At 43.7% G+C, this 24,775-nt stretch overlaps 9 protein-coding genes across 9 annotated transcripts; 6 read left to right on the plus strand and 3 right to left on the minus strand.

Moving 5' to 3' along the window:
• Positions 1-101: 101 nt before the first annotated feature.
• EAF01_003302 (uncharacterized protein) lies at positions 102-1,965 on the plus strand (the record flags this gene model as incomplete). Its single annotated transcript, XM_038911556.1, has 3 exons — positions 102-1,303; positions 1,369-1,523; positions 1,590-1,965. The coding sequence occupies 3 exons, from the start codon at positions 102-104 to the stop codon at positions 1,793-1,795; spliced, it is 1,563 nt and encodes a 520-aa protein (XP_038772791.1). The 3' UTR covers positions 1,796-1,965.
• A 327-nt stretch (positions 1,966-2,292) lies between these two features.
• Positions 2,293-4,043, minus strand: EAF01_003303 (uncharacterized protein; the record flags this gene model as incomplete). The annotated part of the gene is made up of 4 exons (XM_038911557.1): positions 2,293-2,796; positions 2,854-2,935; positions 3,113-3,807; positions 3,867-4,043. 4 exons carry the CDS (start codon positions 4,041-4,043, stop codon positions 2,293-2,295), a joined length of 1,458 nt encoding a protein of 485 aa, XP_038772792.1.
• Positions 4,044-5,078: 1,035 nt separating this feature from the next.
• On the plus strand, positions 5,079-6,633 carry EAF01_003304 (uncharacterized protein; the record flags this gene model as incomplete). The annotated part of the gene is made up of 4 exons (XM_038911558.1): positions 5,079-5,113; positions 5,171-5,326; positions 5,382-6,190; positions 6,239-6,633. 4 exons carry the CDS (start codon positions 5,079-5,081, stop codon positions 6,631-6,633), a joined length of 1,395 nt encoding a protein of 464 aa, XP_038772793.1.
• A 1,174-nt stretch (positions 6,634-7,807) lies between these two features.
• EAF01_003305 (uncharacterized protein) lies at positions 7,808-8,691 on the minus strand (the record flags this gene model as incomplete). The annotated part of the gene is made up of 4 exons (XM_038911559.1): positions 7,808-8,106; positions 8,179-8,375; positions 8,439-8,544; positions 8,607-8,691. The coding sequence occupies 4 exons, from the start codon at positions 8,689-8,691 to the stop codon at positions 7,808-7,810; spliced, it is 687 nt and encodes a 228-aa protein (XP_038772794.1).
• Positions 8,692-10,357: 1,666 nt separating this feature from the next.
• Positions 10,358-12,793, plus strand: EAF01_003306 (uncharacterized protein; the record flags this gene model as incomplete). Its single annotated transcript, XM_038911560.1, has 3 exons — positions 10,358-10,524; positions 10,829-11,915; positions 11,975-12,793. The coding sequence occupies 3 exons, from the start codon at positions 10,358-10,360 to the stop codon at positions 12,791-12,793; spliced, it is 2,073 nt and encodes a 690-aa protein (XP_038772795.1).
• Positions 12,794-13,501: 708 nt separating this feature from the next.
• EAF01_003307 (uncharacterized protein) lies at positions 13,502-15,061 on the plus strand (the record flags this gene model as incomplete). Its single annotated transcript, XM_038911561.1, has 4 exons — positions 13,502-14,142; positions 14,271-14,422; positions 14,595-14,925; positions 14,977-15,061. 4 exons carry the CDS (start codon positions 13,502-13,504, stop codon positions 15,059-15,061), a joined length of 1,209 nt encoding a protein of 402 aa, XP_038772796.1.
• Positions 15,062-15,881: 820 nt separating this feature from the next.
• EAF01_003308 (uncharacterized protein) lies at positions 15,882-18,283 on the plus strand (the record flags this gene model as incomplete). Its single annotated transcript, XM_038911562.1, has 3 exons — positions 15,882-18,031; positions 18,096-18,163; positions 18,225-18,283. 3 exons carry the CDS (start codon positions 15,882-15,884, stop codon positions 18,281-18,283), a joined length of 2,277 nt encoding a protein of 758 aa, XP_038772797.1.
• A 1,012-nt stretch (positions 18,284-19,295) lies between these two features.
• On the minus strand, positions 19,296-20,795 carry EAF01_003309 (uncharacterized protein; the record flags this gene model as incomplete). Its single annotated transcript, XM_038911563.1, has 1 exon — positions 19,296-20,795. One exon carries the CDS (start codon positions 20,793-20,795, stop codon positions 19,296-19,298), a length of 1,500 nt encoding a protein of 499 aa, XP_038772798.1.
• A 1,994-nt stretch (positions 20,796-22,789) lies between these two features.
• On the plus strand, positions 22,790-24,502 carry EAF01_003310 (uncharacterized protein; the record flags this gene model as incomplete). Its single annotated transcript, XM_038911564.1, has 2 exons — positions 22,790-23,033; positions 23,085-24,502. 2 exons carry the CDS (start codon positions 22,790-22,792, stop codon positions 24,500-24,502), a joined length of 1,662 nt encoding a protein of 553 aa, XP_038772799.1.
• Between the last annotated feature and the right edge of the window lie 273 nt (positions 24,503-24,775).

Genomic DNA, 24,775 nt, shown 5'->3' on the forward strand with positions numbered 1-24,775 from the left:
AATATTATATAGATAAACCCTTTGTGGAGCTCTTTCATGACCTGTCAACGCCTTTTCGTTGTCTGTCATTTCCTGATCCTTAAACGTTGAACTTTGACACTATGTTCGTTTCCCAGGGACTTTTTGTTGTTGCGCTTTCCATCTTTGAATCTTCCGCTGCCTATGAATTTGGCAAAAGACAAGCGACATTATCTTTATGTCCCACTCAGGAGACTATTACTGTCACTGCCTCAGAATGTCCAATCTTCTCTTCTTCTGCACCTCCCAGTAGTGGTGTGTATTCGACTCCCGGCTTCACATCCGCCTCCACTAGCTCTGAGATTCTAGCCAGTACATCGGCATCCAGCAGTGGAGCTGCTACTTACACGAGTCCTACTCCTGTCTCTTCAACTGAATTTTCCACGCTAGTATCATCATTCTTGGGTACCCTTTCTGCTACCGAAAGCTTGGTATCTTCATCGTTCTCTTCTGAACCTTCGCTTTCATCAACCAGTATTGTCATTTCTGTAACGACATCTGAGATTTCTTCGATAATTACGGAAGGATCCACTTCAATTCCAGCTTACACTTCGAGCAGTGCTGTTGTTTCAGAGCCCTCTTCTTCGGTGATCCAGACCTCAGTTGAATCTTCCGCGGAAGTCTCTTCCGCCTACGTCACGCCTACATTATCAAATAGCATATCTGTATCATCTGTGCCAGTTTCCTCCGAATCGACAAGCGTTCCGGAGCTATCGATGTCAACCTTGGAACCAAGTAGTATTATCCAAAGCGAAAGTTCTATATCTGCTTCCCTCACATCCGCTGAACCTAGCACTTCAATTGGATTTTCCTCAGCTTCGAGCTTGATTCCTAGTACCGCAGCTTCTACCACATACACTCTACTACCCTCTTCCTCATTCATAACTTCATCCCTTCCTTCCTCTGCAGCCACATCGACAAGCATATACACAGTAACTTCTTCCGCACCTCTACCCTCCATTTCATCTATCACAATAACCACAACCGTTATCAGTACAGTTGGAGGCCAAACCACGACCGTTTTATCAACATTTACACAAGCCACTACTGTCGCAACGACCATCATAACCACCGTTCAAGTACCAACTACCGTGGTTAGCCTAGGGACCACAACTGTTATACAATATACTACTGTGTCACCTCCAGCCTGCACTATCCATCCTACATTGATCAATGGTGGATTCGAAAGTGGAAATGGTATCGAGCCTTTTGAAGCAGTGGCTACGGGGCCCAATGCGCCTAGTTATACCACTGCGGCCGTTCCTCATAGCGGATCTACTAGTTTGTAAGTTTCTCCTCTTTCTCAGACAAGATAGACATAATTACTAATCCATGAATTTCCTTTCCCAGAGAGTTACTTTTCTTCCCATCATCCTCAGCCACCTCATACATCACTCTAACCCAAACCGTGTCCGCCTGTCCTTCGTACAACTATCTCCTGACCGGTTACGTGAAAGCAAGTAATAACCTTAGCATCAATCCATCGTCCAATTGCTACATCTATCGTGAGTCCCCTTTAACATCCTGTTCCTTCCCTTTCTCCCCGAACAAATCACTAACTCTCTCTTAAGTTCAAACCCCCACACAGTCCTCCCTCACTACCCTCATCAATTCCTCCACTTACCCTGGCTGGAGCATGATCTATCTCTTCTTCACTGCTCCCGGAAGCGTTGGAGATGGAGTGCAGAGTGTACCTTTGACGGTGCATTCTTACTGTGATAGCGGGGCTGCCGATTCACCGGGATTGTACGTCGATGATCTTGTTGTTAGCGGGTAATGGTCTGAAGACAGTGAGAAGGATGCGAGTTATTGGTGGTTGGTTTGAATGGAGGAAGGAGAATGGGAAGTGGGAGACATAAATTGGAAAAGTCTTTTTTTTTGTTTAATTATTGTATTGGTGCGTGGTTCAGAGATTGTACGAGTATGAGAGGGAGCGTGTAATGTTAGTGACAGGTTTGGGGATTGGTGAGTAGCTGTTGTATGCATTAATGAATTTATAATTTGGTCTTTCTTTGAATGAGTGGAAACTTTCTTTCTGGACAAAGCAATCACTAGGCTAGGTGACGGGACGTTGTGTAAACTCGATATGCCATGATTGTAATTGGGTCTTTATAGTACCCATTCTGTGCGACGTATCTACATGCCCATTTCATGTAAATCCCGCCATACTTCACAATTCTCATAAGGAGAAACGATCTATTAATGTGAAAAGCGAACGGAAATTTTGAATTGAGAAGTAACAGCCTTCTGCAACAGTGAACCATAAAGTATCACTCAACCATTTAATTGCTCACTCTCTATCTTCTCACAGATCAACAAATTTTTACCGACTCCCGCGGCCCAGACCAACTGGTAACAAGTAACTCCCCATCCCCGATCAAATTCTCGCCCGCCCATTTCAGGTACCCTGTCAATCCTTGATGGTTCTAGAGAAATTGCCAGTAATCTATTTATAACTTCCGCGCCTTCACACAGGATATCAGGGTCTTCTTGGACGTACATGGCTCTACAACATCCGAGGGGAAATTTTGTTTGGAAAGTTTTGATACTGAACGTTGTGAGCTGGGCTAGAGGGGCAGGGATCAAAGAATGAGGGTTGGTATTTAGGGTGTTCTTCATGGGCTCGACAGCGAGAGAGTGCTCGAGGGAGCGGAGGATAATTGGAAGGACCGTGGTAGAAAGGAGGATGTCGGCTTGATCGAGTGGGATTCTGGAGCCCCGACTTTTATGGCCTAGAACGTAAGAGAGGGAGGCTAGGTTCGCAGCATAATTCAGATCCTATGAGGAATATTAGTTGGCTGGTTGGAAAGGAGATGGGGTGGGAGATAGACATACGCAGCTGAGAACGTCGAATGTAGGAGCAGAGCGTTTTTTCCATCGCTCAGCACCAAAGTACTGTGTGTGAAGGTAATCGGTGCTATGAATTTTACATTGTTAGCATTAGATTTGAAGGATTATAAACTCAAAAGGCACAATATGACATGTCGAAGTGGAAAGGTGGATTCAGAACAATCTAGATATCGGATGTCTCTCGGTCTGACGTTGCCAAGATAGGCCCTCGACTTTGAGAGTGGATTGAGAAGGGAGAACTAACCTTAAGATGATGTGAATACCGTGAATATTATCCAACATTATTGGAGATAATTTAGAGAGAGAAGGATAATGGAAAACCCAACCACGTAGAGGCAGATTATGATAACTATTGCCAATGTTGGGATGAAGGCCAAGCTCTTTTTCTTGCAGGTAAACCCACGCCATATACTCAAAACTGCTCTTCGAGCTATCGGTCACCCACTCCGTGATCTCCTCAGGTGGATCGGAAACTTGAACTTCGGGAGGGAAACTATAGACATGGCTCCATGTAAGGCTAGGACGAAGTTCAATTGTACATTGCATAATCCTCAAAGCAAAGAACTCTCGATAGAGCTTCTGATCCGGGATCAAAGCGATTTCAAAGGTAGGAAGATCTATACGAAGCAATCCTGCATTTCCTGATATATTGATCTTTTCACAGGGTCCCATGATCCAGTTTTGATAGATCAGCACTGAACGTTCAGGGTAATCTGCAAAGTAATCCTTGAGAATGAGACGGAAGATTTGCTCCCTGACTTCGGGTGGGAAGATATTGAGATTGCATGTCTTGTTGATCTTCTTTCGCTTCTCACCGATTGATTTCGTTCTGAGCTCTGTGTGAACGTGAAGTGCGTCTCCAGTTGGTGGCATGAGTTTCGACCTTGACTTGTAAGAGGAGATAATATCAACAAAGAAGTTTGGCGGCAAAATTTTTGACTATAAGGTGATGAGTTTTGGATATTAATCATTTGTGGTCTGGTGTTTGCAAAACTTACAAGATGTACAAAATCTTCCTGTTGCCAAAGTTCAAACTTCTCGCATACATCAAGATATCGTTGTTGAGTCCCCTCCTGAAGTCTTCCTGTCAGTTCATCGCGCGATTGAACGTCCAATCCATCAATAAGCTTCTGAAATGAGTCCATGTCCACCTGAAACAAACCTTGTTGGTTCATTATGTCAACTTTCAAAGTCTTCGATCTGAAGAGTTGGATTTTATGCAAAGGAACAGAGGGAGGGAGGGAGGAAGTCAAGGTTCGGAGACTGGGCTGCTTGAGATTACTAGGTCGGTGTGGTATCCGAAGTTTTCGGGTGACAATTCTGGAAGTGAATCTCGCTTCAGCTGGTCTCAAGGTGAATTCACTCGCTCTTCAACCCTCTTTTTGAGAGATACTATGTAGCTGGTGACATCCTCTAGCTTCTTCAACGATTGAATGTGAGCTTTCCAAGTCGTGACGAGGACAGTTCTACGTGACTTGACTACATCGACACCTCATAAACGCGATCAAATCGCACTTTGAAAGATCCATTGCCCTGGCAGCAGGATATTTTCTAATTCAGATCTGACAATCTAAAATGCCCCTTCGATTTTTTGTGATTTGAAGGACTTCGTCTCGACGGGTATGTCATGTCACTCATGCTTTCCCCTCAGCAGGCAAGGTGATCGAGTTTCTATCGCTACGCATTCAATGAGTTCAGAGACGTGTTATTTATCATGTTTCCAAAATATCGAGAATTAGATGTAAACAAATTATTTTTCATTGCGGCATGTAATTGTGCTGCACTGAAGAATGTAAATGATAGATCGAAATAAATTTCCATGAAAGAATCATCATAAGATAATTGTTACCAGTACTACCTATGTATGTCTTTGTATTGCAATATCATGTCTTATATCACATACGAGATCTTTAAGAAAAAATTAGTATACAGTGTGAAGTGTGAAGTGTGAAGTGTGAAGTATAAATTAATAAATGTGAAGGGTGAAGGGTGAAATAGGACATGTGAAGTCTGAAGTGTGAAATATGACGTGGCTGATCTTGAGGCTCTCTCTCCGCTCTGTTTGGAAGATGATCCGTGATCATTCATACTGTAACCCCCCGCCCCGCCGCTTGCTCGCTGTCAACCAGTCACATTCCGAGTTTGCATCAACACCCGTTCTTACAATCCAATGTTGTTCTCCATGAGAACAACTTCAACAATGACCAAATATGAAGAAGACTATACTTCTTTGCTTTATTCACGGGTAAGAAAGACTTCTCGGCATTCCTCTTAATATTGCACAGACTAATCCTCGAGCCAGCTTTAAAGGAGGAGATGATACTTTTGGATCCTTTCCTGAACATCTTCGCGCTCTCGTAAGCCATGGCCTCCCAAAAGTGAAAGTTCGCGCAATCACATATCCTCAATACGAAACTCGAGGAGATCTGGGTGAATGTGTGAGCAGATTCAGAGATTGGTATTGTTACCCCTTGAATTAATTTTGACACCTAAAGCTAATCGATGTTGCACAGGCTTCAAGAAAAGGTAATCGATATCGAAGTCCAAAATGGAACACCTTCTCCAACCGTCGACCCTTCTGTCCGCACGATACTTATTGGTCATTCTATGGGAGGAATCGTCGCTGCTGATACAGCACTGGCAATCACATCCGATAAGGTGATAGATTCGAAAGAAACTACAGATGCAATAAATGCTTTCATGTTCCCATATATTCAGGGCGTTCTTGCATTCGATACTCCTTACTTAGGCATATCACCAGGTGTAGTTGCGCACGGTGCTGAAGGTCATTACAATGCAGCTACATCGGCTTTCGCGCAAGTGAGTAGTCTGGCAGGTGCACTATGGGGCGAAAAGGAGGTAGACAAAACAGTAGAGGAAAAGAAACCAGTCGCGGCATTACCGGCACCACCGCCTCCAGAAGCACCTGCCTGGAAGAAATGGGGAACGTTAGCGATATATGCTGGAGCAGCAGGCGCTATTGCTGCTGGAGGTGCAGCTGCGTACTTCAAAAAGGATCAAATTCAGGAAGGGTGGTCATGGGTAGGATCACATCTTGAGTTCGTGGGATGCCTAATGAAAGGCGAAGAATTGAAGAAGAGGGTAGCTGGAATGGTTACTTTACGGAAAGAATTAGAGGTCGGTTGGGCAAATTTGTATACAAGGTTGGGCAAAGAGGCAGTAAGCAAAGCTGATGGGAGTTTGGTGGGGAGTGTCATTGGAAATCAGAGGACATTCTGCAACCTACCAAAAACTAGCGCCAAGGATTTCTTTCGAGAGGCCATCAATGATAAGGCCGCTGATGAGACAAGTGCGCATATGAGTAAGTTTCCACGAAGATTTGAAGATTTAGGGGCTAATAATCTCCCAGCTATGTTCTTTCCGAAAGAAAATCCAGGATATTATACTTTATCTGAGGATGCGAAGAAACTGATAGTGGAGTGGTCGACTAATGAGTGGTACGAATCAAGTACAAGAGAACGCTCTACACCCACAAGAGAGCGTTCTACAAGCACACGAGAACGTTCTACGCCCACAAGAGAACGTTCTATTAGCACAAGAGAACACTCTGCAAGTGCAAGAGAACGCCCTACACCCACAAGAGAACGCTCCTCAATCACAAGAGATCCTTCTACAAATACAAAAGAACGCCCTGCAATCACAAGAGAACGCTCATCAATCACAAGAGAGCCTTCTACAAATACAAAAGAACGCCCTACAATCACAAGAGAACGTTCCACTAAGGTCGAGCACGAATTACGATAATAGCAATATGTTTGGAGTTTTATTTTGAACGAAAACGAGAGAGCTGGCGTTGTTGGATGAAGGGTGCATGGACGGCAAATAGACAGATTAAGTCGGGTACCCGACTTTCTGACCACCCCTCTTTTGGGCCACTCATTTACACCAAAAATCGCTTTTTTAGCTTATTAATAACTTTTTTATTTATGAATAGAATTTATTGAAAATTTATATATATATAATTCAGATCATCTTAAGCTCATTCTGAAAATTTCAAAAAAATAATTAATTTCTTTTTATTAATTATGATTAAAAAGTTATTAAAGATTTTTTAAAAAAAAAGTAAAATTTATATATGATTCTCATATAAATTAAAAGATCGATATTTTAAAGCTTCAGATCTCCCCTCAGAAAAATCCTAAAAATCTAAAATATTCAGAATAAGCTTAGAATGATCTGAATTATATATAACTATATAAATTTTCAATAAATTCTATTCATAAATAAAAAAAGTTATTAATAAGCTAAAAAAGCGAGTTTTGATGTAAATGAGTGGCTCAAAAGAGGAGTCGCTAGAAAGTAGAGTACCCGACTTACCAGATCAATATAGAAGGATTGCACCTGCCTTTTCACAATGGATTAAAACTCATGCAATATATATTCTCAAAGTATCATGACTCGACTTTGTTGTGCACTGTCACTAGATTACATCATTATCCCACCTATTGCGGGGTTGAAGGGTGTTTGCATCCGTGATTGTCGGAAAAAGCTTTTGAGATCAAATGGTCCACCATACATGGGCCGCTAGGCTTATTAGTTTGTGTATATTCTGTGAACACACGCTGTGTTTAATGGGATATTATCCTTGGCCCGTCATGATTAATGCATCAAAACTCTCACGGTCGATAATATGATCTCCGCATATACAACGAGAACTAATTCCAGTCTAAGGTTCCAAGTGACATTGATGCTTGCGATTTTGCAAACGGGATTGTCTCCTTCATGGGAATTCATTATTACACGTAGGTGAGTAGATGTCCGTCTGAACAGTGAGCTCTCAGCGCAAATTTAAAAGTTGAAGAGCGCCAAGTGATTTTTAATTAATTCTTTTGATTTCGATTATTCCGGAGTATAATTCTATTTACGGCGTATCTCGCATTTGCTTATTTCGTTATTCATATCATATCCCATCCATAATTTACAACAAGAAAGCAGCGAAACTTGCAATACCAATACTTCCAACCCACATTAAGGATCCCATAGCACCACAGGCCACGGGTGCGACAGTCAAAGCTCCAGCCGCGCTGGAACTGGTTGCAGCAGCTGTGCCCGAGGATCCACTCGCGGAGGCGGTTGCAGTCGCGGAAGCTGGGAGGCTGGAAAGAGCTGCATCAGCAGCGTAGCTTGCCGATACACCGGTTGCGTTCTTGCATGAAGTAGGAGCAGCGGTTGCCGATCCGGTAACAAAAGATACGGCGGCGCATTGGTAGAGAAGTCCTGGAGAAAGATACACAGTCAGTTTATGCGAGAGATTGGAGATCTGGGGATTGGCTAGAGGAGTGCGCATACCATCTGGACCATCAGCGACAACATTTATGACACCTTTGCTTCCAGCAAATGTGGATGGAACAGTGATTGTTGGCTCGCAGAAAGCACCGAGACCAGTTTGTTGGACGGATGGGATAAGGTCTGTCCAATTGGCTGCAGCGGTATCATTTCCAAGCATAGCTCTGAACAACCATGTTGTAGTTGGGTGGGTAGAGGTCCTATTTTCAGTCATGTTAGAATTGGTCTTGATATATAGTATTCAACTGTTTGGGTTGACTAACATTGCAATTGAATCTCCATCTACATGGAAGTCGGTAACATTGTTGTCAAACCCAACGGTAAAGCCACCACAGGGAGCAGATCCTTCTGCATCATCGTCGAAACCATCTGAAGGAATGTTAGCTTTATTTTTCTCTTGTGCAGTCAACGTTCGAACTTAGGAAGCTTACAGGTTGGAGGGTAGTTCAAGAGAAAGTGCGCAGAGCATTGGGAGACGACGGTAGCAAGACCGAGAAGAGCTGTTAGACGTGCCATTGTGTGAAGGTTCTCTTTGTTGATAATGGAGGACTTGGGATTGTTCGAAGGACGTAGAAGTAAGAAATGGAGTTCTTTGAGGCTCCCCCAAAGAAAAAGATAACAAATTGAAAGCTTAAATTCACAAATTGACCTAGATTCCTGGGGGTGAGCAAGTTATTTAATCTTCTTTCGAATACCCTGTTGGATATCCAGAAAAAGTGCTCACATTCCGTATCGAGCCATTATGTTTGCAAGAGCCTAGAGGATCATGCTCGGGCCATGTCCAAGGAATAAATAATATCTTGCTCATCTTTCTATTTTATTTTATTTGAATGGACCCCTTGCCAAGAAGAGGTAGAAACTGGGCATCCATGGATACCTAGGTAGGTAGGTATGTATGTACTATGTACGGTATGTGGCTAAAAAGAGGCAAGATACCTACGAAGTAGTATAACTACTAGGTATCTAATCTATCTATCCATCGACCCGCGAGTATGTATGCCACTAATAACCCGTATTCGAATGCCGGATAGAACGATTTCTCCGGGTGCTTACTTCCTAATTCTTTCTCATGTTTCGGATGGTTTCTGATGTTCCTCTACGTGTTCGGCCCAGTAGGGATTCTTTGCATCAGACATCAGAGAGTTGGAGACACTATAATAAGGCACAGTTACATAGATAGTCTCGTATCTTGCTCATGGTCTCTCTATGCTCACTCGAACTATGCTGCTTGCTCAACAATGAAATCTTTCTTACCCAAGTCGCGGGAGCAGCATATAACCTTATTGGCCGTTTTCTAAAGCTTATCGTATCGTAAACTCTCAAGATTTATGCCCCTCCTTCCCATTCACGCCATCCTCATCCTCCCTCATCCTCTCTTTCACTTCACGAACCCGAATCCCCATAAAATTACAACTCACGAGTCACAACCTCGGAAAGGGTTTCACTACCCCAATATCCCATCCAACATGCAAAGATCATTGGTTGAGCAAGTTTTCTGCTTCCTTCCTCATACACTCTATCGACACAATCCAAAGTGGTCCGTCCCTTCTTCAATGAGCAAAAATACGGTAAACGAGCGCAATTGAGCACATTTCAAGCCACTTGGCAAGGATCATAGCCGAGTTTAGTCGCTTGGCAAACACATGTTTTGCTCTTCTGCTGAACTTATTATTTGATTTAGATTTGGCTTCTTGATTTTGAATGACGGTGAAAGCTTGACTGGATCTTCTTCTTTGGTATATTTAATGAAGATTTTATCCTGAGAAATTGGGGGTTGCTGTGATTAATTGATACCGGCAGTGAGGGAAGGCAAGATTTGTGACTTTTGTGCATAGTTGCATTATAATTCAACAAACGAGGCGTCTTATCGATCAAAGAAAGAAGAGCAGAATTACAACATCCAGGATTGGTTGATAGCGAAAACGATTGTCGGGAACATCGAAATTTATCGAAGTGATCCGGGCTTTCAGATCCGATTGCGATAAGTGGGGAAATCATTTATCAACATATTCTCGTCTTGCCTCATCATTTGGAAAGGGAAGAGGCCGACTTTATTCAAGGAGATTATTTCCGCTGGTTCGGAGGCCGGGAAGGCTGCGACGTTGAAGAAGGAGAGGAAGATCAGAAGATCACGTACGACTTTACGATTCTTTCTGGAGGAGGCCGACATATCTAGGCCAAGATGGACGCACTTATGAGTGGGATGAGTGGCGGAATAGATATGGGTTCGAATATGATGTTTAGACCTTATAATCAGAAGTTGGCGTTGGGATATTGGTATATCATTGCCGGGTTTGTGGGTGCGGTGTTGTTGTGTAGGGGGTTTGAGAGGTGGAGGGATTGGGATAGGTTAGTGGATTTTCTTCTTCTTCTTCTTCTTCTTCTTCTTTGGAGTTGTGGGAGGGGCTCGTTTTTGGTGATTTGAGGAAATGATTGCGGGTGTCTCTTGTTTGGAAACTCGACCTGGGAGATGGATGGATCATCTTTTTCCGTTATGATGGGAGGGATGTGGGTATTCAGAGGGTTATAGAGTATCCACATCCCAAACGACCTCGCGCCGAAGGGAATCATGAAAGCGCATTGGAAAATGTTCCAGAGCATGGGCAAAAAGAGTGACCAGAAAAGATTATAGATCGCTAACATATCCCAACAGACTTCGGAGAAGCAAAATAATTTCTCTAAAATATCCCACCAAACCGAGTAACCGAATCCAAGAGATATACGCAACAGCCACAGCCATTTTTCGAGAATCATCATATCCTCAAATTCATATTTCAACTCCTTATCTCTCATGGTTATCTCCTCCCTCGTCAGGCCGCACTATTCTTCTTCTTTGCTACTGGGCAATCTTGATCTTCATGATGACATACGATGTCGCAATAAAAGATGCCTACTATTATGAACGCATTGGATTTCGGGGCGCCTGGATTTCAGTTACGCAAGTTCCGCTTATCTATCTACTCTCTTCCAAGTCGAATATCATTGGAGCCTTGATTGGAAGTTCTCATGAAAGATTGAACTGGTTTCATCGTTGGGTTTCGAGGACCTTACTCCTCACTGTCACGGTTCATGGTGCCTTCTTCTTTCGGGAATGGGTTCGAGCAGACTTTGTTTCCTTTGAGCTTAAACTTATGCCAATGGTAAAGTATGGAATGGGCGCATGGGGTATATTGCTTTGGACCTTCTTAAGCTCCTTGAGTCCTTTGAGAAGGATGGCTTATGAAGTTTTCGTGTTGCAACATATTGCTTGCGCGGCAGTATTTTTGTGGCTGCTGTACATTCACGTACCTGAGTATGCTAGGTATAATGTATGGTTTGCTGTGGCGGCCATGTCATTTGACTGGGTTCTTAGAGGCATCCTACTTGTTGTCAGAAATTTCAGAGTGAAGGTTGTCGGAGCAGCTTGCAGAGGAATGCAAAGGGTTGGCCATCAAGCGGAGTTACAGGCTTTGGCTGATGATATAACCATAATCAGCATCAAGGACGCGCCATTCACATGGAAAGCAGGTCAACATATGTATCTGTGGCTTCCAAGGCTCGGTCCACTTGAGACTCATCCCTTTACTATCGCGAGTCCGTATCAGACATCGAACAAGTGTCATTGCAATGAAATTCAACTTGCGATCAGAGCTCAAAAAGGATTTTCGAGAAGAATACACAATTATGCATCGAAAATGCAGAGTCTCGATAAGACTGCTATTTTGACCGCATTTGTGTCTGGTCCTTACGGTATACCTCCAGTATGTGCATTGTTCTCTCCGTTAAAAATCCAATGGTTCCACACTAACTTTACTTACAGAACTGGAGCTCTTATGAGACTATTCTGCTGATCTCTGCTTCCACTGGCGCATCTTACACCCTCCCCATCCTGGAATCTATCCTCCATAATCCCGCACCAACATGTGTGCAGCGAATTCAGTTCCTTCTTGTGGTCCGCGAGCGTAGCCACATCAACTTTTATACGAAACGGCTAGGAAGCGCGCTCGCTCTTGCGGACAACAAGGGTATTCAATTAATTGTGAAAATTGCCGTCACTGACAACGATAGCGCATCAATGACTAGCTCAAAGGTCGAAGAGGGAAGATCAGGATATCAATTAAGTGACGAGGATAAAGAAGACGATACAAACAGTAAATCCATTGCATCTAGCTTATCATCAGAGGCAGGAGGATGCTGCTGCAATCCGCGATCCAGTGGAACGGCAAACGACGACGAAATCTCCATACGAAGTTCCAAACGTCAATCATATAATGATGAAAAGAATTCGGATAAAACAGAATCCTTCGTCACCACCCAACAAATATCTCGCGTTTCTGGAGACTCTCCTCAACCTGGTGTTGGTTGTTGCTGTGCCAAAAAACCGGAGGTGAAATCAAGCGAAAGATCAAGGAGGGGAGAAAGAGATATAATATATGTGAATGGAAGACCAGACATTAGTCAATTTATCAGAGGGCCAATAGAGGTCACGGGAGGAGAAACTGCCATAACAGTTTGTGGAGGAAAGAGTTTGGTGGCTAAGGTTAGGAATTCAACAGCCAAGTTGAGTGATGAGAGGGCAGTGCATAAAGGAACTGGGGCGAATGGAATTTTCTTGCATGTGGAAGAGTATTGTTTTTGAGCGAATTTAGATATCCAACACCTATATATCGATGTTTTTCCCAATTTGATCGAAATCTTTGAACCGGTTCTTGTCCGTGTCGCGCCCATCTATGATACCATTCCTGTTAGATGTTTCCTCCCTCAAACCTTCACTCAAAACTAAAAATTCACCACAACGCCTGCGAATGATCGTGTCTCGCGGTCACGTGATCGACATTTCTTGCTCACTTTTTCCCATCAAGTCTAGAGCTTGTCCTACCCCAAGCTCCACTATGTCAGCATGCTGTTGGTGATGTTTCTATCACATTTCACCGGATACAAATGCCAAGCAAATTTTCAACCATTATTTCCCATCCGAGTAATACTGGAGAGAGATCTATGCAGTATACGACTCATAATTTTCAGGGGGTAAGCTGAGGAACCATTTGACGTAAGATCTTACAATGAGTCTAAATGAGTATGATGATGCGCCAATCCCTGACTGCACATCACAACATGATTTGTTCATGCAAGGTAACATTCCTTCCTTCCCTCGGTGAGAATATAAAACCCGGTGCCGATTTGAACAAAATGGGTTGGCTTACTTGGCGCTAACCTCACTTGATTTATAACATGAAATATTTACCTCTTCCACTATCATCTGTGAGTAGACCATATTGCGCAAGTATTTGTCGGCTTCTTGGAGATATCATACCGCAAGAACCGTATGATATGAATGCACATCAAAATGTCAACCACACCTAGCGATCATATTCCGCTGTCTAGAAACCATCTCTGGGGCCCAGAACGACGACGTCTTTCTGCGCATCTCATTCAGAAGGCTCTTGATGCACTCCCTGGCTCTCGTTCCTCGGAACACTTACCAAGTAAACCATACAAGGCGATCAAGAGACCGTATGAGCAACATAGGTATACGGGAAAGGCGAGTAGGTCTTACGTGCCTCCGGCGCCTGTCAGCGAGAGAACGAAGAGAAAGGACAGACCGCTGACACCAAGTGAGGGTTATGGATTGGGAGTCTTTGGGATGGGATTTGAGATTGGTGGAGATGGGGTGGAAGATGTGGAGAGGAAATTCTTTGCTCAAGGGGGAAGTACATTTTTTGGAATGTTGCCGTCTGAGGTGAGGATGGAAATTTATAAGCAGGTACTTGGAGGGAAGGTACTACATATCGTAAGAAGGAAGAATAAGTTGGGTCATGTTGTTTGTAAACGTGATAGAAGAGACTCAGATATAGGGACGAAAGAGGAGGATGCGTGTATCGTTGCGGGGTGTAGGGGCGTGAAGATACCTGGCGGGAGTGGGGTGCATGAGAGAATTGGGGAGGGGAGCGGAGGTTTGATTCAGTTACTACAGGCTTGTAGACGAATGTATGTTCATATTTTATGTATATCTCAAATTTCCCTTCTATCTCCTGATATCATCTCTCCCCTCACTTCGATCAAACATCTGATTTTCATTGAAAGATTGAAGCAAAACCTAAAGCTAACACACGTAGCTACTCAGAGGCAATTTTGCTTCTCTACTCAACCAACACCTTCAATTTCGACAGCATGGAATCCTTCATCTCTTTCAGTAATGAGATCCTTCCCCGTCGCTTTGATTCCATTACTTCCGTCACCCTCGATTTCTCCTTTGATACATCATCCCGTAAGCACAATCAATCATACTTATTCAAACTTTCTAATCTCTTCAAGTATCAGCATCTCTGGCCCCTTTCCTTCCACTTCCCCGCCCATCATTGTCTGAAATTTCCCCCCTCCCCCTTCTACCCTTACATCTGTACATTCCCAACAGCTGGCTAACCTTCTCCACCACGCAGTCTATAACGAATCCTCCTCCAACGACGTACCCCGCTGGGAGCGTACATGGATGATATTGGGGTCCATGAAATCGCTTAAAAGTCTCAAAGCAACAATCATCTGGCCCAGGAAAATACCAGCTTGGAGTCACGAATTGAGGTTATTGGAACCTTTGAATATGGTAGGGATACTGGGTAAGGATGCGAATGGTGGTAAGGGCAAGGGTAAAGGTGGTGAGCACAAGCCTGAAAATAAAGATGGGTTTGAGGTGAGACTGAGGGAGTTGTCGAAAGAGGCACAGGGGAGGGGGAAGGCGAGGGCTTATGAGGTCGGAAAGGGCTTTGTGGTTGGGTGAGTTCTTCCATTTTCGTTTGTAGATGATTGCTGACTATGATGGTGTAGAAATGCGAAGATTGTACCAGCAGCGGGGCTGGATGAAATGACCGAAGAGGACTTGCCGTTTAAAGTTGTGAGGATGAAGTTGTGAGAGCAGAGAATTCAATGTAGAGCCTATATCCTTGGAGTATCTACTATGGGATGAAGGTGGCACAGAAATAAAAAGTACGGAGTTGTGCGTCAACATGAATGGATTTCTTGCATCTATGATTCTAGTTTGTATATCTTCTAAGAGTTTAGCGATGATGATGATGATGATGATGATGATGATGATGATTAAGATCATGGCCAGCTGGGAGACTTGAGGTCAAGTCAAAAGTCGTTACATGTTCACCCTTCCTGAATCTAGATACCTCCTCGAATAGTTAGGATGATATACAGCGCAGGTCAACAATTAATGAGACTACCTAAGGCGCAGCAATGGAGTTCAACAAATTCAAATTGGCAATTGTATCAGAGGCTTCTGGCTCTGAGAATTCACTTCCATTTACCTCACTCTTGAGCTTCAACTGACCAATTAAAAAATTTAGATGGAGGGAGATAGTGAATCTTGAAATGATGCCACAGTAACAGAGTTTTCAAGGGAATTTTCACGCGTAAATATTTCCCATTGGATATTCCCATCAACAAACCTCCCACAACCTTTTTCCTAAAACTTTACAACACAAAAAATCAAGACCGATTGATCCAAAAAAATTGGAATTCTCTCTCTTTCCTCTGGAAAGCGGATTTTCTTCCTTCTTCTTTTGATTGATACATCATTTCACCGTTGCTTTCTCACTAGCTTTGCATTCATCAATTTTCAAGTTGCTCTTTCCCGATACAATCAGAAGCGCACACACTTTTCAGTGGCTTCTGCTTTTACTTCAATTCAGTTTCTCCGACTGGTTCTTTCCTCTTTCTTTTTCAAGATGGACGGATCCAGAAAACTCAAACCCACGGTGGAAAACACCGACCCTTACCAATTGGAGATGCAACTTCTTGCTCAAGAATACAATGAGCGCGAAGTCAATTCCAGAGGCAGTCTCATTGACTTGGCAGATCAAGCTAATCTACAAGAACACAATGTCGCAGTCGCAGCTTTGGAAGATCGAAAGCGTCGTGCTAAGGCCACTCTTGATTCAGATCATAATACAGAAATCGAATTCATCAATAATCAATATGTGGAAAAGTCGCAAAAACTCGAGGCAGATTATACCAAGGAGCGAGAAGATCTGGACATGGAATTGCTCAAGAAGAGTGGTAAATCTTACGAGACACTTCAAGAGTTGCATGCTAAAAATCTTTTGCAAATTCAAGTGTTCGAACAAAAAGCCGTGGATATCTTGAAGAAAATGTCGAAGAGCGTGAAGGAAGAAAATACCACCTATACAATGGGTTCTAGTCTTGCAATCTCTGTTGCAGCAACTGGTGCTGCTGTCAATGCCCCACCTACCAGTTCCGCTAGTGCATCGACGATGTCTTTGGGTCGAACTGAGAGAGTAATTCAGGATCAATATCTTGTGGCTAGCCCAGATGACGATGAATCACTTTTCGTGGATTATCCAGAGTTTGAGCCCAGAGTTCCTCCATCGATGAGAGCTTCATTGGCTTCTCATGATATGACTGCAAGCCTTGGGTTCAGCCCATCTTCAAATGATGATCACTCGATTAAGCGTCAAAAGACCAAGGAATTGTCAGCTACCTCGATCAAGAGGGAAACAAGTCCTTCAATGAACGATGCATCCTATGTTCAAGACCTTTTGAGCATGCATGTTCCAACACAATCGCTCAGCATGGCCTCTAGCGAGCGCGAGCCTGGTGGTTCTCATGCTCAGTCCTACTTCCCCTCTACGACGATCGCAGGCCGAGATTGTGACCCTAGCAAGGAGAACGATACAATCATTCAGAATGGCTCCATATCACGACTTTCAGGTTCTACTAGATTTCAACCAGCTCATGCGCAGCAACCTTTGGTTAATAGCCCCACATTGGACGTTTCTAGCGGCCTCCCTGCTCCTGCACAAATCGCACGTCGAGGTTACTTGTCGTCACAAATCCGCAGTCCTCTCATCAACGCTCCCAGAAGAGCGTTTTCGAACGCTGGACTCACCAACAATGCCTCGAGCATTGGAGAGAGACAACGCACCGATTACCGCCACGGCCAAACGATCACTCCATTGAAGCGCAAGGCTTCTGACGTCAATTTGAGTGATCTTTACGATGAGATGGAGACTTCGAAGGCTGGAGCCCCGACTCAAATTCAGCAAAAGGCTGAGGAGATATCGAGAGTCCAAGAAGTACGCCGAAGCGCAATCAATGCTTCAAGTGCTAGTGGTGCGAGTAGGAACTGGATTGGCCAAACCCCCGAATTCGGTCGGCAGGAGGCTGTCAAGGAGGAGCCAACTTCAGCAGTGACCGGTATGGCTCGATCTATCAACGCAGAGCCAGCACACACGACAAGTCACGCCCATCAACCTAGTAATGGAGAGGCAATACAATCAAGAGTCTTGACTCCAAGACATAGTAATGTAGGCTCATCGCGAACAACAACCACTGGCACTAGATCCTTCAGCTCAGGGTCATCTCGACCAGTAGCTATTACCCACAAGCTTAGCATTGCAGAGATTCGACTATCCTTTGATGATATTCCTATCGAGTATATTTCTTATGATGCTGGCGCTCCCTCCCGCTCCTTCCCTGTTACTTGGTCTGGCAAGAAAGGTAGTCACAACTCCAGGCAACAAGTCAGTCATAACTTTAGGCTACAAGTGATGCTCACGAAAAATAAGGTCTTGCACCCCTATGATGGCACTGATGACAAATCCTCACAGTATCCCAAGTTGGTGGTCGATGATTCTTGGGTTCTTGGTGGCTTCTATCACAAAGAGTCGCGCAACTACAGAATCGAGATTTATAGGCCGAGATCGAAGAATGAGTATAGGGTGGAATTTGAGGAAGGTCATGACCGTGTCGAGATTCAGAGCGCGAGGTTGAGAATTGGATTTGCCGAGGAAATAGAACTTGATCACTTTCTTGAGTGGTATAAAAAGATGCACCCTGGTGCTAAAATTCGTTCTGAGTATGTCTTTCATGAAACCGTCGATCGTTCTTTTCTTGCGACCTTCAGCTAACTATCTTCCTAGTGATCGCCTTGGCTCCCTCCGTACATTCCATGACGAGAGCGGTAAATCCGACCCGGCATTGAGAAAAAGTGAGCACACATCCTTTGGAATGGTTCTGATATTCAAGACAAGAAACTAAAACAAGCACAGAGATCGAAGGCAGAGCTCAAAGATTGGCACTTGTCGCACCTGTTGCAGTCATGACTTAGGCTTGATCGATCGATTTTATCAGTTTCTCCCTGGCAAAGATAAAAAAAAAATTACAACAAAAGCCGCCGAGAGAAATTTGTACGATTATAATGAAGTCAATGTCTGACTAGCTAACTCAGCATCAACTGAGATAAATATACCTTGTGTATCACCAAGCGGAAGCGAACCACCGACAAAAAACGACCAAAAAAAACCCCAAAAAGTTCAAACCCCCCAAAAAAGAAATCTCTCCTTGACGAATAACAAATACCTGATACCTACGAATGATGAATTTATGAGCTTACGATGTATGAACATGAGCATTTCATTCACGGTAACGCAGCGGAGCATTTTGTAAGATTACATACATGAGAAATATTGGGAGAATGACGGAGATTTGTCCTCAATATTTATGACGGTGTTGGAGACCCATTTTGGCCTGGATTCCAAAAAGTTGCAATGTTGATGCAGAGGGCGATTTGATGACAATCATCTTGCACTTGCAAAGATGTTGCGATTTCAGAGGGCTGGAAAAAGTTGATGACAAGTTGCAGAAAATGGTTGAAAACGAGAAGAGAAAAAAATTGGTGAGGTAAAGAGAGAGCAGTTCTGTCAGAGTAAATGTAGTTTTTTTTTTACACCTTTGTCTTTTGACAACTTTGACCTTGGGTCAACTTTGACCTTGATACAAGGTCAAAGTATTGCTATGTGATGTTGACTCTTCGCCCTTGTCTCGAGATGTGTATACTTGAATTTGCAATTTGACATTTCAACATTTGATTTCAACTCTGGTTGACCTCGGACGAGCAAGCAGAATGTTCTTTCATTCAACTAGAATGGTATGTGCTCTGTGACTAGTGTCACAAGACACGTCTAGGTATGCTATGTTCACTGATGTGGACCAATAATCTAAATTCTGATACTCATGGGGGAAGTAAACCTCCTTTCTCATTTTGAATTTCTTTGAATTCTTTCTCAATTCCCTCAAATACTGGTATATCTTTATCTATCTAAGCACCATCAACTTCAGATTTACAATTTACAAAAAACAGTTCCCACCTCTCCACTTCCATTCTGCACTAACGTACTTCTCTCTCTAACCCAAGCATTCAATCCCCTCCTTCCATTCTCAACACCTACTCCGCTCATTTTCCAACCGCCTACACTCATTTCCGCGGGACTTTCTCCCCATGTATTGATCCATGTGATACCAGCTTCTATCTGACCGATCACTTCATGACATTCATTTATATTCTTGCCAAAGACACCAGCTGCTAATCCTAGTTTTGTATCGTTGGCGCGACGGATAACTTCTTCTGTGGTGGAATATGGGAGGATGCAGAGAACTGGGCCAAAGATTTCTTCGCGGGTGATGAGCATGTCGTCTGTGCAATCTGTAAAGACTGTAGGACGAACCCAGAAACCTGATTCATGGCCACTTGGGATATTGGTTGGTTTTTCGGGACCACCGCAGAGGAGCTTTGCTTTATCATTTTCAATTCCGTGTTGAATATAGTTGAGAACTTTCTTGTGATGGATTTCTGAAACGAGAGGACCAAAGTTGCTGTTGGCGTCCATTGGTTCCAAAGCTCTAATGTATTCCATCTTTTCGATAAGACGTTTCTCGAATGCCGGTTTCATGCTTTCATGTACGAAAACTCGGGTTCCGTTTGTGCAGACTTGACCGGTGGAGTAGAAGTTGGCCATCATGGCTCCATCGACAGCATTTTCAAGGTCGGTATCTGGGAGGATAATGAGAGGACTTTTACCGCCCAACTCCATGGTCACATACTTCATACCGCCAGCTGCTGAAGCAGCAACCTTTTGTCCAGTGGAAACTTGACCTGTGAAACTTACTTTGGCAATACCTGGATGGGTGGTCAAGTATCCTCCGACTGATCCATCTCCATGTACGATGTTGAAGACTCCTGGTGGCACTCCAGCTTCTGCATAAACTTGTGCGAGGATTTGGCCATGTAATGGGGTTACTTCAGATGGTTTATAGACCATACAGTTTCCGGCTGCTAAGCAAGGTGCGGATTTCCACAAAGCGATTTGAATTGGATAGTTCCAAGCTCCAATGCCGGCACATACACCTAAAGCTTCCTTTTTGGTATATATCCATGCATCTGGTCTTAATTGTGTAGTTTCGCCATTCATTCCTCCACTTGCGACTAAATTTGCAAAATATTCTAGCACGTCTGCTCCGGTTACAACATCGACTGCGCTGGTTTCTGAATAAGCTTTGCCTGTATCGTGTGTTTCCACCTTGGCAATTTCATCGTTTCGTTCGCGAAGTATTTGAACGGCTTTGAGAAGGATTCGGGAGCGGACAATTGGTGGTGTCTGGGACCATGATGGGAATGCTTTGCGTGCCGAAGCTATCGCGGAATCGATATCTGATGAAGAAGCCTTTTGTACCTGTGCTAAAGGTTTTCCTGTTGCGGGGTTGACTGTTGTGAATGTTTCTTTGGAAGTTGCTTGTTGGACTTTGCCATCATAGTAAAGCGGTTGTTCTGCGTATGTAGACATTTTGAGAATAAGTTTTGATCATCAATCTTCTGCTGATACTCAATGACTTTCAATGCTCACTCACTCCTTTCACCAATGAAAACCTTAGGATGATCCTACACAATGATGTAAAGAAGGGAATGGGTCCTCGAAGCAAATAATTTCCTTCGTGGGGCAAAAGGAAAGCGTACACCCTTGATACCGGTATTCTTCGGTAGCTAAGAAGTAAATTCCTAGAATGGACTTGATTCAAACCTTTACGCCAATACTAATTGGTCATCGGGGGCCAGTGTGGAGAGTGAAAAAATGGATACGGTGAAAAATATCCAAGATGGAAAATGTCAAATATGGCGGAATGTCGGACCAGAAAGAGAATCGTTTGTCAGATACCGAGCGGAATACTGGATACGGGAAATCGCCTTCTTCTCGGGGGATTGCAGATGCAGCTGAGGCGATTCTATGTTATTGATGACCAGCCACCTTTACTCCGTATTCCGTAGATGGATCTAGATAGCGGGAGGGCTTGTGTACCTTTGGAGTTGGTGATGAGAAGGAGCAAGATCGGAAGTTACATGGCATTGATTGATGTGGATGATAAGTCAAGGGGATACGAAATCTCATGGTATCGGTATCGGTATCGATAAGACAAGACAAGACAAGACGAGGGGGTCACGGTAGCTAGTGTATCGTATAGAGTGACAGAGTTTGAGAGTTTACGTGGAGAGAGAGCTAGATAGATGGGCGAAGTTTGTTTTGACTGCTTGAAGTGAGATTATGTACGATGGATGTATGTATGGATGGATGTAGGGAAAACCTCACTTCATTTGGTAATGACGACAATGGACAAGGATCAGAATAACGGCTTGGCAATCTACAATAACTTAGATTGTAACAAATGGATGTCAATGTAAGTCATTATTGGTCAACATGTTGCAGTCCCCCAGAAAAGCTGATCAGATCTAAGCCTCATGTGGTCTAATGCAACAATACATCAAACAACATCAGAGCACCAGAAAAAAAGCTTTTTCTTTGAACATTATTCATTCATTCATTCATCCATCCATTCACTGACTTCCATCAGACATCAGACACCAGACATCAGACGTCGGGCACCATATACATCAGACCTCAGATTAGACCTTTTCTTTGTGCAGTATATGATTTCATTATGAGATGGTCCAGCTTGGTCGAGTAGGTATCTGCTATGGGACTCTGGCAAGAGTGTCTACGTGATGGTGATGATTAATGATAACCTTATATGATTTCCTAACATGTTGGAATCTCCTTCAACTGATCGACTGACGGACTGATCGACTGAGTTTTACTCTTCATATGTACGATTACTACGACATGATTCATTCATTGACTTTTTAATTTTACCACTGTTATTCAATTTAGTCCTTCGAACATCTTTGGTTATCACTGGATTGATGATCCTTGATAACTTTGGTAAAACTACCAGGTATTTCATAAAGGACTTTTGTTAAACATTCACTAGCTAGGAAGCTAGTTTCCTAAGGCTAGATAGATATCTTTTTCTCTCTCTTATTTTTAAACTAATTTTTTCTTCTCCTCCAATCTCTCTCACTAATAAATCTCATCTTGATTCGTCTTCACCGTCATTTCATAAGTTCAAATTATCCAAAAGACCACGCGCCCTCTTTCCCTACTTGGCAATTTTATCTATCATTTTACATCTTTGCATACCTGGCAGGCAATACTCAACCCCAGGGGGTCCGTCTTCGATCGTCCATATTCTCTTGCGATACCGCCTTATACGATTATCCCGAATAACCTCGATTTGGAATCCACTTCCAGCCCCTCCCTGACTAGGATATCATCAATCTCATTCCCTAGGTAGAAAAATCACCTGAGGGCGACCTGCTACACGTTGCTATTACAAATACGTTCATCGCTTCTTATTTAGATCTCGTTCTTCTGAAGAGAATAGAATAGAACAGAACCCTTTCCTTTTGGATATCCAACACTTATCAACCCAAGTCCAAGTATTCAAGATGACTACCGATCTTCTATCACCATCTCAAGTCAATGACTTTGACTATGTCATTGTTGGAGGGGGAACAGCAGGATGTGTTATTGCTAGCAGACTTTCCGAATACTTACCAAATAAGAAGATTCTTATGATTGAGGGTGGTCCAAGTGACTTCAATAATGATAAAGTATTGAAACTCAAAGAATGGCTTACATTACTTGGTGGAGAGTTGGATTATGACTACGGAACCACGGAACAACCAAATGGTGATTACGACTCGTCTCGGAGCAGTGGGAATTGATGCTGACAGGATATAGGAAATTCTTACATTAGACACTCACGTGCTAAGGTTCTTGGAGGTTGCTCTTCGCACAACACTCTGATATCTTTCCGTCCATTCGAGTATGATTGTCAAGTTTGGGAGAGTTTGGGATGTAAAGGATGGGGATTCAAGACCATGATGCGTCTCATTGATAACCTCCGCAACCAAACTAACCCTGTTCATCCACGTCACAGAAATCAAATTTGTAAGGATTGGGTCCAATCTTGCTCCACTGCCATGGACATTCCCATCATCCATGATTTCAACCACGAGATTCGTGAAAAGGGTGCTCTCGAACAGGGAGTTGGTTTCTTCTCAGTATCATATAACCCCGATGATGGACGAAGAAGTTCGGCTTCTGTCGCTTACATTCACCCAATTCTCCGCGGTGCCGAGAGTCGACCAAACTTGACTATCCTCACCAATGCCTGGGTCAGCAAACTTAACTTTGACTCCAACAAAACTGTCAAGAGCGTAAACGTAACCTTGAAATCCGGCGAGAAACTCACCGTCTCCCCTAAGACCGAAACCATCCTTTGTGCTGGCGCAGTCGATACCTGCCGTCTTATGCTCCTCTCTGGAGTTGGCCCTGCCCAACAACTCAAAGACCTTAACATCCCCGTCGTACACGACCTTCCAGGTGTAGGAGAGAACCTCATCGACCACCCCGAATCCATCATCATGTGGGAACTCAATGCCCCCGTTCCACCTCAAACTACCATGGACAGTGACGCCGGTATTTTCCTCCGTCGTGAACTCCCCAACGCCGCCAAGAACCACACCCACCCAGAACTCAACCCCAAAGGTCTCCCAGATGGCACCATTGCAGATATCATGATGCACTGCTACCAAATCCCCTTCTGTCTCAACACAGCTCGTCTAGGCTACGACGCCCCTCTCAATGCATTCTGCATGACCCCCAACATTCCCCGTCCCAGATCCCGAGGACGTATTTACCTCACCTCTTCCGATCCTTCCGTAAAACCCGCTCTCGATTTCCGCTACTTCACCGACCCTGAAGGCTACGACGCAGCCACTATTGTCGCCGGTCTCAAGGCCGCACGTGAAATCGCGAAGAAGGCACCTTTCTCAAACTGGCTTCTCCGTGAAGTAGCACCCGGCCCAGAAGTTCAAACTGATGAGCAACTTTCAGAATACGGAAGAAAGGTTGCTCACACCGTTTATCACCCAGCTGGAACTACCAAGATGGGTAGTGAGCAGGATAAGATGAGTGTATGTGATGAGAAACTAAAGGTCAGAGGTCTCAAGGGAGTGAGAGTCGCAGATGCCGGTGTTTTCCCAACGATGACCACTATCAATCCTATGTTGACGGTTTTGGCAATTGGAGAGAGAGCGGCGGAGATGATTGCACAGGAGGCTGGATGGAGGGGAATGGTGGAACCGAGGTTGTAGGTTTTAGTTGTAAAGAAAGAGGAGAGGCGAGAAAAAAGAAGAGCTGGAAATGTGCATAGGGATACGGATATGGATATTATTAGAGAGGGTAAATTTCAAATACATAGGAAAATGTATATGATTGGGTGGATGAGATGAATTTTTTGTTTTTGCACGCGAGCATATAATGCGTGGAGAGGAGTTAGTCGGGGTACTTGTATAGAAATACCTAAGAAAGAATGTTATGACAACCATCAATGTATATATTACATCTACACATACATCTCAGTACAA

The sequence above is a fragment of the Botrytis porri genome (assembly GCF_014898465.1).
Source record: "Botrytis porri strain MUCL 3234 chromosome Unknown BPOR_004, whole genome shotgun sequence".
In the NCBI taxonomy this organism is placed as follows: Eukaryota; Fungi; Ascomycota; class Leotiomycetes; order Helotiales; family Sclerotiniaceae; genus Botrytis; species Botrytis porri.